Source organism: Mustela putorius, unplaced genomic scaffold (assembly GCF_011764305.1).
Source record: "Mustela putorius furo isolate JIRA1106 unplaced genomic scaffold, ASM1176430v1.1 tig00000127_pilon_pilon_pilon, whole genome shotgun sequence".
In the NCBI taxonomy this organism is placed as follows: domain Eukaryota; kingdom Metazoa; phylum Chordata; class Mammalia; order Carnivora; family Mustelidae; genus Mustela; species Mustela putorius.
This window is the reverse complement of record NW_025421288.1, coordinates 4,301,642-4,315,571: the sequence shown is the minus strand read 5'-3', so window position 1 is coordinate 4,315,571 and position 13,930 is coordinate 4,301,642. Positions and strand designations below refer to the sequence as shown.

General features: G+C 50.8%; 1 protein-coding gene across 1 annotated transcript; it reads right to left on the bottom strand.

The window, feature by feature from the left end:
* Positions 1 to 1,058: 1,058 nt before the first annotated feature.
* Positions 1,059 to 13,657, bottom strand: SERPING1 (serpin family G member 1). The gene is made up of 8 exons (XM_004777588.3): positions 13,505 to 13,657; positions 12,887 to 12,964; positions 11,036 to 11,468; positions 9,148 to 9,282; positions 6,823 to 7,026; positions 6,493 to 6,632; positions 2,595 to 2,814; positions 1,059 to 1,566 (listed from the first exon to the last, which is right to left on the bottom strand). The coding sequence occupies exons 2-8, from the start codon at positions 12,938 to 12,940 to the stop codon at positions 1,313 to 1,315; spliced, it is 1,440 nt and encodes a 479-aa protein (XP_004777645.1). The 5' UTR covers positions 12,941 to 12,964; positions 13,505 to 13,657; the 3' UTR covers positions 1,059 to 1,312.
* Positions 13,658 to 13,930: the final 273 nt, after the last annotated feature.

Genomic DNA, 13,930 nt, shown 5'->3' with positions numbered 1-13,930 from the left:
ACATGCTTTCACGTCCCCGTTCTGCCATTTCCCAACTGCGCGACTTTGAGCAAGACTTCCCCTCGCCGAGTTTTCCACGTGACGCTGAGGCAGGGAGTAAAGGTCTGCAGGGCTCGTGGCAGGCCGTCTGTGTAAGCTCCGGACGTTAATGCCTGCTGGTCCGGTCACAGTCGTCGCGGACAAGGGACACAGGGACTGCAGTGAATGCATGGCCCTGGGCCCCCCGGGTGGTTCCGTCAGTTAGGCATCTGACTCTTGGTTTCGCTCAGGTCATGATCTTAGGGTCGTGAGATGGAGCCCTGCAATGGGCTCCGCGGCAGGGAGACAAGTCTGGATTCTCTCTCCTTCTGTCCTTGCCTCTTCCCCACGCACACATGCGAGATTTCTCTAACAACGACAACAACAAAAGCAGGGCACGATAGCCTCCGATTAATGACCTCATCTGTAACGTTGTAGTGCCTTTCCATCCTAACTCTAGGTCCAGTCAAGTGAGCTGCTCTGGCTGATGGGACAAAGGTATAAATTTGATGCAAGCGAAGGTATGGAAAACACTGCTCCTTTCTGGGGCATCTGGGTGGCTTAGTCAGTTGAATGCCTGCCTTGGGCTTGAGTCATGATCCTGGGGTCCTGGGATTGAGCCCCGCATAGGGCTCCCTACTCAGCTCCCTACTCTGCCTGCCATACTCCCTGCTGTGTGCACTCTCTCTCTGTCAAATAAATAAGTAAATAAAATCTTGGGGACAGCTTCTTTCTGAGGCCTTTCTTGGACCTCTGCCATTGCAGGGTAGCCTGCTGGCAGGATGCAGGAGTCATGCAGAGGACAGCCAAGGTGTCCCAGTTGAGGCCATTATACATCAGCCAACCCCCAATTATTACAGATGCACGAGGAAGCCCAGAGAAGGTCAGCCAGGTCGAACCAGGTCAGCAAGACCACTCAGCCAATGGTTGCTATTTGAAGCCACTAAATTGAGAGTGACTTGTTACACAGCAATACTAGCTTTTACAGGGGTCATGGTTGTCCCCGTCTTCTAAAACTGAAAGGTAAGCAAGAGAGGAAGTCATAGTCTGCCAGGTTTTATTTGTAGAGTCTGGTGAACTTGAACCAGAGGAAGCTGTGGAAAGTACTTTGGGGAGCCACAGGGAAGGGATGACAGAAGTAGGTCCCTTCACCAGACCCCGAGTGAGCCCTTCACGTGAAGAGCGGGAGACACCTAGAGCGGGAGGTGGCCGTGGGGCCAGTCCAGGCAGGGCTGCCCCTGGGAGAGCGAGGCTGGAGGGGGACAGCTTGCCTTAGCCTGGTGCCCTGCGGGTCTCAGACCCGGGGGTCATACACCCGCCCCATGAAGACAGGGAACCTGTGCCGCTGGTCCCAGAGCAGGAAGATGAAGGGCTGCTGTACTTCGAAGACCAGCAAATTACGGGCCACAGAAATCACCGAGGCTGCCGCCGCCTCCACCCCAGACTCTGTGAGCTCCAGCGTGGCCTGGTGCTGCATCGCGGAAACCTGAAGATCCATGTCCTCGGTCAGCCCGCACAGGTTGAGGTCGTAAAGAAAGTCAAAGAAATCTAGATCATAACCAAGACAAAAACAAAGAGTCAAAGAGCAGCAGGAGGGGTGCCTGCCTGGCTCAGTCGTTGGAGCCTGTGACTCTTGATCTCAGGGTTGTGAGTTCGAGCCCCATGCTGGGTGTAGAGATGACTTTAAAAGAAAAAGGAAAAGACAGACCAACATGAAAGCCTCAGCTACTGGAGACATCTGTCCTAAATCTTTGGAATTGGTCCCAGGTCAAGTTTTCTCTTTGTTCTCCTCCCCTGCTTGTCACATTATATATTGTGCCTTCTGGTAAGAGTTCGTGGGATCCTCTATCAGTGGGCCCATTTTTATTCCCACCACCACCTTCTCTGACGAGGTGAGAGGCCTTGCCCCACCCGCCAAAGAACCCTGAGAAATGATGTCCTTGTTTCCAAGGACCCCAGAAGTGAGGTCATATATCAGAAAGAGGTCATGTTTTATCAAATGAGGTCATATACAAAGATGTAATGTCATATACTAGGAAACCAGTTCACCCATCAGAGAGTCAAGTTCTATCACAGAAAATAAAATGCTACATCTGGACATGAGGTCAAGATCAGGAAGTGAGGCCAAAGGTTAGGTAACAGAGTGTTGCCTCCTCCAAACTCAGAAGGGTCCAGACTGTATCATCCAGACAGCTTCTTGCGTAGCCCACGAGGTGGTTGAGTGTTATGAATGGTCCTGGGGAAGGAGTATCTATGACTCATCCTGGTCACCTGTCCCAGTGTCTTTGTCACAATGAACCACGGTAGAAACAGTCGAGCTGGAGACCTGGGCTGGTGTTCTTGCTCGCTTCTAACCAGCCCAAGGGACCTTGGGTAAGTCAGGTAAATTTCAAGTCTCACTTTCCTCAACGATCCAATGGGATAACAGCACCTTCCCCTGTAACTCACGGGACTGAGGCATGACTGACATTACGGGTGTATACAATACTCTAGAGAGGGCTAAACCATGCTTTAAGAACAGCCCCACCCCACCCCACCCAACAGCCGAGGAGCAATCCTGAGCTGCCAGGGCTCACTCAGTTTCTCCATGATGGTCAGCATGTCCTGGTTGCTCTTCACTTTGATGCGGGGCAGCGTCAGGAGGGTGGGCTGGAACTTGCTCATCTCCAGCTTCTTCATGATGGCCTTGAAGACAGCGGGGTTGAGAGCCTTCTCCAGGTCTTCAAGATGGTGTTTTATGCTCTGAGGCATCAGGATCACCAAGCTCAGGTTGTGGGAGAGCTGCAGCTGCCCCACCTGGAGAACAAGAGACACACCTTATCCGTCTTCTCCTGGATCCCACCCCCTAAGTCCCAAGGCTTATCTTCTGTCTGCTGCCACCGTTCACGCTATCGCAACAAGCCACAGCTGGACCCGGGCTCCCAAGCTTTATGACAAAATGAGGAAGGCAGCTGGGTGGACAGTGCTGGTCTAATCCCGTGCACATGAGATATGGAGGAAGGAGTATGGCTTTCTGATCACACAGGCCGAGGATGGCACCCTGACTCTACTTCTGACTAGCTAGGTAATACAGGCAAGTGATTGACTCTATCTGAACCCTGTTCCTTCCCCTTCCAGTGTGCTGTGTATCAAGTGTGTAAGAGGCAGGGGCACCTGGGTAGCTCAGTTGGTTGAGCGTCTGCTTCTGGCTCAGGTCGTGATCCTAGGGTCCTGGGATCAAGCCCCACATTGGGATCCCTGCTCAGCAGTGAGCCTGTTCCTCCCTCTCCCTCTGCCCTTCTCACAACTTATGCGCCTGCTCTCTTTATCTCTCTCAAGTAAATAAATAAAATCTTTTAAAAAAAAAAAAGATTTTATTTTTAAGTAATCTCTACACCCAATGTGGAGTTTCGAACCTACAATGCCAAGATCAAGAGTCGCATGGTCTACCAACCAAGTTCTCCAGGGGCCCTGGTGCTTTTAAAGACTTTTTTTAAAAGATTTTATTTATTTATTTGACAGACAGAGATCATAAGTAGGCAGAGAGGCAGGCAGAGAGAGAAGGAGAAGCAGGCTCCCTGCCAAGCAGAGAGCCTGATATGGGGCTCCATCTGAGGACCCCAGGACCACGACCCGAGCTGAAGGCAGGCTTTAACCCACTGAGCCACGCAGATGCCTCCTTTTAAAGACTTGATGGCTCTTTGCAGCCTACAAGATTAAGTATAAATGTCTTAGTGTAGCATTCGTGATTGTGGACAAGCCAATCCTAGCCTACCTTTCAAGCTGGCCATTAAAAGGACTTCCAACTGGTGGTCAGACAAAAGTATGACACAGGTATAGGACCCATAGGTCTAATATATATGGGTTCTCAGAAGATAGGGATCAGGGGCCCCTGGGTGGCTGCGTGGGTTAAGCCTCTGCCTTTCGCTCAGGTCATGATCTCAGGGTCCTGGGATCGAGTCCCGCATCGGGCTCTCTGCTCGGCGGGGAGCCTGCTTCCTCCTCTCTCTCTGCCTGCCTCTCTGCCTAGTTGTGATCCCTCTCTCTGTCAAATAAATAAATAAAATCTTAAAAAAAAAGAAAAAGAAAAAGAAAACAAGGATGATGCTGAATCCTGCACGATGCCCAGCAATCGTGCTCCTAACAAAGAATAATCTAATCCAAAATGTCAACAGTGCCAACAGGTCCTGTGCACTGACCTTGAATCTCAGACCAAAAGGTTACCATGTTGTGGTCTTGACTTTTCCAGCCGGTAACCCGACCATACCGGAGTTGGTAAGTCTAACCTCCTTGGTTGGGTAAATGCTCTTAAGTCCCAGAAAGATTCAGAATTAAGTACAGGTATGAGAAAGTAAACCAACTCCATAGTATTTTTCTTTTTTTTGTTTAATTCCCTTTTTGAGAGAGAGTGAGCTTGAGAGCATGAGCAGGGGGAGGGGCAGCGGGAGAGGGAGAAGCACACTCCCCACTGAGCAGGGAGCTCGATCCGGGGCTCCAACCCAGGACCCTGCGATCATGACCTGAGCCGAAAAGGCAGATGTGTAACTGACTGAGCCCCCCAGATGTCCCCCAACTCCATGGCATTAACATCAGGGTACACTGAGGGTAATCTGTGTGTCTTATTCAAATAGTGCTTACAATTTTTTAAGAGAAGTCAGACATACTAGTTTTATGCTTTGAAGCGAAAAGGTATAGGATAATTAAATGGGAGAAGGATATTGAGATGCTGGTGGACAGCTTATCTACCCTTCGAATTTAATTTTTATTTCGCAGTGGCCTTTGAGGCTGGGAAGATATGGCCAAGCAGGGCTGTCATTCAGCTCTGATGGGTAGCTGACATGCTTCAAAAGAAAATCAAGTACATTAAACTTACCCATGCCATTCTGGTTCTGCTAGTTAGGAGTGGTCAACTACCAGATAGGCAGAGATGGGTGGGCGGAAAGGTGCGTGAAGGATTCTTTTTTTTTTTTTAAGATTTTATTTATTTATTTGACAGACAGAGATCACAAGTAGGCAGAGAGGCAGGCAGAGAGAGAGCGAGGGAAGCAGGCTCCCTGCAGAGCAGAGAGCCCGATGCGGGACTCGATCCCAGGACCCTGAGATCATGACCTGAGCCAAAGGCAGCGGCTTAACCCACTGAGCCACCCAGGCGCCCCTGCGTGAAGGATTCAGAACGGTCAGAGGTAACCTTTTCTCTGAAGCCTTCCTGGGCACCCCTAAGTGGGTTGTACCCTTCACCACCATCCAGTGACTTCATTCATTTATTCAGCAAACCTATAATGAGTACTTATTACATGTGGTATTGTTCTGGGCCCCCAGGGATAGGAAACAAGGCAGCTGAGGTTTCGGTTCCTCGGGGAGAGACAATATCTCAGGGAGACAAACAATACTGTAATAAAATAAGCAAATATACAACCTAATTTCCTATAAAGAGAAGTACCATGAATATAATCAAACAGGGCAATGTTTCAGAGTGAGGCAGGGGCCACTTTAAGAAACAGGAAGTTCTCGGGGCTCCTGGGTGGCTCAGTGGGTTAAACCTCTGCCTTTTGGCTCAGGTCATGATCCAGGGTCCTGGGATCGAGCCCCGCATCGGGCTCTCTGCTCATCAGGGAGCCTGCTTCCCCCCACTCCCCTTTCCCTGCCTCTTTGCCTACTTGTGATCTCTCTCTCCGTGTCAAATAAATAAATAAAATCTTAAAAAAAAAAAAAAAAAAAGGAAGACGAAGTAGTAGGAAGTTCTCGCCATAGAGGTGACCTTTGGCGTGACACTCAGGAGTGCAGAAGGAACAAGTTACGTGACAATATGAGTGAGAAAGGGTCCAGGCGGAGGGAAAAGTTAGGGAAATCTCCCTCCCAAGGTGGACCAAGCCTGGCACTACATCACTGGGTATTCTCCCAATGTTTTCTATCTCCTAAATCTGTGTCTTGTTGTCCTAACAAGGCAGAAATATCTAGATATATCTAGAAATAACTAAAATCTTCTGGGATCCACAGTCAATCTTCCCTCCCTCCCCATCCGCTGAAATTTTACTGCTCCATTTCTGCAAAGGAACGTAAGTCATTTACCAAGTGCACACGCGTCCACACCTACCACATACATGCACACACGTCTACACCTTCCCAGATGCGGGCACACCCACGCATGCATGCGTTACAGGGGCACACAGACACACAGGACTTGCCAAGCCGCCAGGGGCTCCTGGTGGGTTGACGGGAAAGAGATACAGATGAACAGACTCACTTCTGGCCGTTCGACGTGGTAGAGATGAAGAAACTTTAGAATCCTGCTCTCCAGCCTAAAATAAACAATGCCTGCCTCGGCCAAGCTAGAGAGGGGAGAAGCACAAAAGACAGGGTAGAAATACAGATGGAAGAAGTAGACATGATGAATTCGTAAGGGTGTAGTACTCCAAAGCGATGGGGCCGTAGCAGGAAAGATATCAGGACCCGCCAGAGGCTCTGAGACAAGAGTGGGAAGGGGCGAGAACATACCCTGGCCTTCAAGGTCGGGTCATTGAAATGGGCCACGGGGTATTTCTTGCTGTTCATCATCGACGCTTTTATTACAGAGGATTTGAGGTAAAAGGGCTCCATCGAGGTTCTTTTTGGATCAAATGTTATCTTCCACTTGGCTAGAGGGAAGGAGAGAGAGGGTCACTCTAATGCTGGTGAGAAAGGATGGAGACAATTGAAAAGCCCCATTAGAAGGGGGTGGGCCGAGCTCGGTGGGATCCAGGTGTAGAATTTGGGGTTGGGTGGGCTTTGAAGCCAGGAGAGAAAGGACACGGGATGGAAAGACTACTGGGTCCAGGGCTCCCTTACCACTCAGGTAGACGGCATTGAGGAGGACAAGGCGGGTGTCAGAGGGCAGACTTTCCAGCAGCCGTGTGATCTTGTGGTTGGTCTTCTCTGCCACCCAGGCATTGATGAGTTCCGTGTTGCTATCACTGTCATTTCCCAGGACTCTGGGGCTGCTGCCATACAGGCTCTGAGAGGCATTCACAAAGCCATCCCGTAGGACCAGGTCTGGGAGGAGGGAGCAGGTGGAGAGAGGGAAGCATGAGTCCCCCAGACATTCTCTCCCTTCTAAGAGGATGGGAGGGAGTGTGTTTCCTACTGCTTTCAGCTCACTGCAGGTTGGAGCCAGGGTCCAGCCCACTCCTCTTACAGATACCGCAACTAAGCCCCGAGAAAGCAAGCCCTGGACTTAGGGCAGGACCCCTCCTAGGCCTTGGCTGTCTCTCCTTGCAGTGCACCTGTGGCTTGGCAAAACAACTCAGATACTAACTTCCATCTGCCAGTGTTTTCCCTTGTTTCTTCCCTTAATTCAGCAGGGAACCCACTCTGCTTCCTGGCCTCAGTGGAAGCTCATGGAAAGACTTTCTGGCTTTTGTTCTCCAAAGGTCAAGTCCACTAAAGAAAACAGTGTTTGAAAGAAATTTTTCCTGGACTGCACAGATAATATCGAATGCAGTTGTATTCTCTAGCAATCTAGCAAGACAGAGGATTAAGTTGAATTCTAGCAAATAAGTAAACGCACTGTTTCTTGATCACCTCCGACACAGCTTTTTTCCCATCTCTAAAAGAGGGTATTTAAAAAAAATTTTTTATTTATTATAAACATATAATATATTTTTATCCCCAGGGGTACAGGTCTGTGAATCGCTAGGTTTACACACTTCACAGCACTCACCATAGCACATACCCTCCCCAATGTCCATAACCTCACCCCCCTCTGCCGACCCCCCTCCCCCCAGCAACCCTCAGTTTGTTTTGTGAGATTAAGAGTCACTTATGGTTTGTCTCCCTCCCAATCCCATCTTGTTTCATTGATTCTTCTCCCACCCCCGTAACCCCCCATGTTGCATCACCACTTAAGAGGGTATTTTTTTTAAGAGAACCAGGCTGGTGGGTTTTTTGTTCCTCCCCCTCCTCCTCCTCTTCCTTCTTCTTCCTCCCTATGTTTTCTGGTTTGCTTTTTGTTTGTTTTTTAAGATTTTATTTACTCATTTGTCAGAAAGAGAGAAAGCACAAGCAGGTGGAGAAGCAGGCAGAGGGAGAAGCAGGCTCCCTGCTGAGCCGAGAGCCCGATGTGGGGCTCCATCCCAGGATCCTGGGATCATGACCTGAGCCGAAGGCAGCCGCTTGACTGACTGAGCGACTCAGCCGTCCCTGTCCTCTGTTTTCTACAATGAATGATATTGATTTTATAGTTGAAAAAAAAAACAGAATTTATTTTTTTTTTTCCTTTTAAGGGGGCGGGGGCAGGAACACCTGGGTGACTCAGTTGGTTTCATGTCTTCCTTTTGCTCAGGTCATGATCCCAGGGTCCTGAGATGGAGCCCCACATTGGGTTCCCTGCTCAGCAGGAAGCCTGCTTCTCCATCTGCCCGCCGTTCCCCCTGCTTATGCTCTCTAACAAATAAAATCTTTTAAAAATAAATAAATAAAATAAAGAGGGAGCAGATGAGATCTTTAGCTTTCAAACCTTTTTAAGGAGCAGAACTGTCCTGAAAGAGTCATGTCTGAAGCCCACGGTTAAAAGGGCTCTGGTTGAGGCTGGGTGAGGGCTCAGAGCCCACCTGGCTCTATCTGCTTCCCACAGGAAGTGGTACCCCCACACCCACTTGGCCTCCCCAATGCCCCTCGGCTCCCATCATGACTCCTGAAGCTGCTCAGCAGAACCCCAGGGCTCTGGGGAAGAAAATTTGAAAATACCTGTATCAGATCATTTTGGAAGCTTATTAATCTTATTATATCTTAATAACGTAATATATGTAAATGGCCAAAAATTCAAAGAACACAAAAGTACAAAAACTAGAAGCCTCAAGATTCCTCTGAGCCAGTTTAACAAAACACTGTTTATCTTGAGCTCTCTGGTTCTACTGATGAATGAAAGCAGAAGGACATTCTTATTTTAACAAGCGCTGATGAATGGAAAGGACTTGCCCAAGGTCTGGGCCCTCCTGCTCTCCCTGAGACAAAGGACGTTCCTGCTGAGGCCCTTACCTGTTCTGCAGTCCATCCTTGATGTCCTAGCTCTAACTGCCCTCTGTCCTCTTTCCCCTCTTTCTGAGGCATCAGGTCCTCCTCAGAGTCCTCTCAAAGTCCTGCTGGGCAGCCGCTGGCCTTTTCCGGGGTGCTCACCTGGGCTGTGGAAGATCTGAGAGACTGCGGTGAAGCCTTTGGATGTGAAAGCCTTCAGGGCCTGGTGTACACAGGAGAAGTCCTCGGGGTAGGAGAGGAGGCTCTCCAGGTTTCTCTTGGTGCTGTTCCCAGCCCCTGCAACAAAGGGCAGAAATGAGGAAAAATTGCAGGGTGGGAGGGGGTTGGAGGACTGGGCGTGACAACCCTCATTAGGACAAGGATTGAGGGACCAGGCTGGCATGGGTCAGGGCAGCGGGGTTATTTCCTGCTGTGGAGGGGATCACCAATCATCAGAGCGGGGACGACTATTTCTGAAGACAATCCAGAGGTCAGAACGAAAGTAATGGGGAACGATGATGAATCATCCCAGTTAGGCTTTCCCAGGACTTCGAATCCTCTCTGTTTTCTACCCAATTTCAACCCCAAACTTCTACCCAATTTCATCCCAGAAAGCCTAGTCCAATCACTGCCTGTTTCACACGATGGTTGAGTTGGTTTGGGTTTACACAGGTTTGCACTGCGGGCAGGGACACTAGCTCACTATTAAGGGGAGAAATCAGAGGATCACAAAAGAGCATGGAGAGTCAATACCCCTTGAGTTATTCATTTTCAAATATCTATTGTGCCCATTTTCCCTGTGGTAACAGAAACAACTCCCAGAGCACTTACTTGGTTCCAGGCATCACAAGTGATCCTCCCCTATGAGCTCACTGTATCTTCACAATACTTCCCTTTCACAGAAGGGTAATTACTCTCCCTATTTACAGATGAGGAAACTGAGGTTTAAGAGCGTCAGTGATCTGCTCTACTCAGGATCCCAGAGTTAAGTGGAGAAGGGAGACAAGATTCGAGCCATACAGTCTAGGCAATAAAGAAATCTGCCGGGTGCCTGGGTGGCTCAGTGGGTTAAGCTGCTGCCTTCGGCTCAGGTCATGATCTCAGGGTCCTGGGATCGAGTCCCGCATCGGGCTCTCTGCTCAGCAGGGAGCCCGTTTCCTCCTCTCTCTCTCTCTGCCTGCCTCTATGCCTACTTGTGATCTCTCTCTGTCAAATAAATAAATAAAGTCTTTAAAAAAAAAAAAAAGAAATCTGCCGAAGTCAATCCACTGCAACGTGCCTCCCAGGGGACACCTCGCAGTTTTGGGGGTTCCTAACTGGAGAGTGTAGGTAGAGCTTTATGCCATGGGAACATCTCTCAGGAAGAGGGAAGACAGGGGATTAACATTTTTTGACCTCCCTCTAAGCCAGGCTCTAAACGCTCTTCTTTCTTTCTTTCTTTTTTCCTTCCTTCCTTTCTTCTTAAGCATTTTATTTATTTATTGCGAGAGAGATCACAAGTAGGCAGAGAGGCAGGTGGGGGGCGGGGGGGTTGGGAAGCAGGCTCCCTGGTGAGCAGAGAGCCTGATGTGGGGCTCGATCCCAGGACGCCGAGATCATGATCTGAGCCGAAGGTAGAGGTTTAACCACTAAGCCACCCAGGCACCCCTAGTTTCTTTTTTGAAATATAACCACTTCCATTTCACACCTGAGGACTCAGGCTCAGAGATGTTAAGTAACCTGCCAAGGTCACACAGCCAGTAGGCAGCATTAGTAGGACTTTACTCTCTGTCTATCGCTCATGGTTTCATCTTCCTTGCTGCTGTACCCTGACACAAGGCTAAGGACTTCAACCCTGTTTTATATGTTCCTGCGTAGTCCATGGGGTTTTGTAAGCAAGAGAGCCTGTTCAATCACTGTTAAGTGAAGGAATAAATGAATGCTCACCTCCCCCACCCAAAGTAGCCCAGGTTTATGGCCTTCCCCCCAAGGCATGGCTTTGTAGGCACCTGGGTTGGGAACCCTCATGGGAGGATCCAACATACAACTGGGAGAGAACTTAGGTTCTTACCAAGCAGGACCTGGGTTAGGAGGCTGGCAATGCTGAATGGAGAAAAGGCCATGTTGGTCTCTGCCTTCTTCGTCGCTGAGAAGGCATGGTAGAGCTTCACAGAGAAGTCTATCAAAGCCTCCCTCAACTCAGACTCTGCCCAAGGAGTCTCCAACTCAGAGCAGGAAGTGACAGGCTCTGGGCAGAGGGGCACAGTAGTGGGCTGGATGGGTTGAACAGTGGACTGGATGAAGGGCTCAGTGGTGGCTGTAAGAGTGGTATTGGCTGTTACGATGGTTGAGTTGGTTGGCGACAAGGTGGAAGAGCCCATGGCGTGTTCGGTGGGTGGATTCTTGGTGATCTCTCCCTCTAAGATCTGTCCTGCGCTTTCCTCTCGCCAGCTCTCTGCCGTGGAGCTGGGGCTAGTGACATTCGGATTTGAGGAGGCTCTAACCTGTGATTCAAGAAACTGAGTTTCATTTTTCCTACCATGAAGCACAGTCAAAAACTCTCAAAGCAGGAAGGGAAGGTGAGGATGTGGAAAAAATCCTGTACCAGAGACTGATTCCTGGGAAAGCCTGGTGGGTAAGGGACCTGCCCTGAAGCTGCCACCCACTAGTTCCTCTGAAGAAGGGGCAATGCAGGAGCCAATGTGGGTTGAGGCAGAGGTAAGGGGTGGGCAGGGACTCTGTTATCACTGAGGAATCGCTGCCATAAGAGCAGCTGCTTCCCAGACTTCGGAGCTGAGAGTCCATTGCCATTTATTTGTGTTCTTGCAATTTCTTTAAGTGTCTGCCTATCTTGGCTCACCTGCCAGGCCAGCAGAGAGATTTGAGCTTCTGACCCCTGCATGAGAACAGTGGTTTTTCCAACTGTGGGTGGCAAGCCATTAGAGGAAACCATCAGCATTCTGGAAGGTAGGAAGGAAAGAAGGAAGGAAGGAAGAGAAGGAAGGGAGGGTGAGTCAGAAGGGGATGGGAGTAAGGAAGGAAAAAGAAATAGTATAGACCAGTGGCTTTCAATCAGAGGCAATTTTAATCCCTGGAGACTTTTGGCAATGGAGGCATTTTTGGTTATCACAGGAAAGGGAAGGGAATTGGGGGTAGGGCAGAGATGTTAATGGCATCTAGTGGGGAGAAACCGGAGTAGGGCAAAACATCCTATAATGCACAGGATAGCCCCTCATAATGAATTTTCCACCCCCCAAATGTCATGGTTTCTGGGTTGAGAAAACATGTGTTCTCCCATTTCACTGATAAAAGAAACCAATGCTGAGATAGTAACAAGCTCAGGGTTACCCAGAAGCTGCTTGTCTGACTGTGATTCTAGATCCCTCGCTAACCACGGTAGCACCTACAGATTCTCTAAGGGCACTCCCCAGGCCAACTTACCCTCAACAGATAGCCAAAGCAGGAGTCCACCTCCCCCCCCCCCCCAAACTCCCAAGCCGATGGGACCTCTCACTGGGATCCTCCCCCAACCCTCCACGAAGACCCAGGAGTCAGCTGCCTTTCCTGGCGTTTTGACAGGTGCAGCCCAGGAAGGACTTAGGTCTCCGCAGCCAGGGCCCCACCGCACAGCTCAGCTGCAACCCCTTGCTCTTGGATCACAGAATGCTGTCCATCTCCTGGCTCTCTCTGGCCCTTCCGCCTTATTCTCCACTTTATAAACCAATACAGGTAGGTTCGGAGAATCGACTTGCTCAAGGCCACCCTAACTGCTGGGCAGAGGGCCGGGATTAGAACCCGGCTCTTGCCTCGCTCTCTCTGAACCCCGGTGCAAGGACCACCCTTGCTGATCCCAAGAGGTGCTCTCTTCATTCTCCGGGCCCACAACGGTTAATCCTCAGCCCCCCTCAGAGGGGCCACTCACCCCAGCCAGCAGCAACAGCAGCAGGAGGGTCAGCGCGGTCAGCCTGGAGGCCATCTGGGCGGCGGCGTCAGCCCGGACCTGCGGAGCCAGCCGGCTACGTTGTCAGCGCCGAGCCCTGGGGTCCTGGGGGCCTCCACTTGACTCCCCGGTCTCCAGCCACCACCCTGAGCCCGCCCCCATTCCATTCCGGGACTTAGCCCCCAAGCACGAATTCCCTCCTCCTCCCGCTCCCCCGCCCACCTTCTCCCAGGCTCCTCCCCCTATTTTGTTTTCCCCGAACTGCTTCCCTTTCCCGGCACCCGCTGGCCCTTCCTTCCCCCTCCCAAGCCCGGGTCTCCATACATCTGTTCCACCCCGAGAGTCCTGCTTCAGTCTAACAATGACGACCAGAGGCAGCGGAGGCAGGGGAGGTCCCGAGGGGGCTGGGCACCAAGCTCGGGCGGGGGCGGGGGCGCCCCGGGAAGAGGGGCACGTGGGGGCGGAGGGTAGGACAGAAGTCTTCGGTGGAAGCAAGACTGAAGAAACTTCAGAGATAAGAAAGGGGGGCAGGAAACTCGGGAAAGGAGAAGATCAGGACACCCCGCTCCCAAAGCCCCCACCCCCACCATATCACCAAACCTGCTCCAAACTCCCGGTGGCTGGACAGCTTCAGCGCCGACTGCGCGGACAGTCCCACAGGGTCAAGGAGGTGGGGTGTGCGGTGGGGTCGGTCTTGGCTATTGGCTGGCCCGGGACACTGCCCGGTTACAAATTAAGGATGATTGATCGCTGATGTGAATTCCCGTAAATGAGGATGGGCCGGACCCCTCCGTCGGGCCTTTGTGGGCCGGGCCTGAATTCAGCCCGAGCCCCTCGGCATGCAGCCGAGGGTGGGGAAGCTTGGGTAGAACGTCTCAGCTCCAAGGAACCGAAGCTCCTCTTCCGTCGTCATGGGTTCTGATAAAAACTGCGGAGACCCAAAATGTGCTCTGTAGGTGACAAGCAGCCGACTTTTCGGGAATTGCTCTGCTCAGCTAATCCTCAAAGTGACCCTTTGGAAACAGG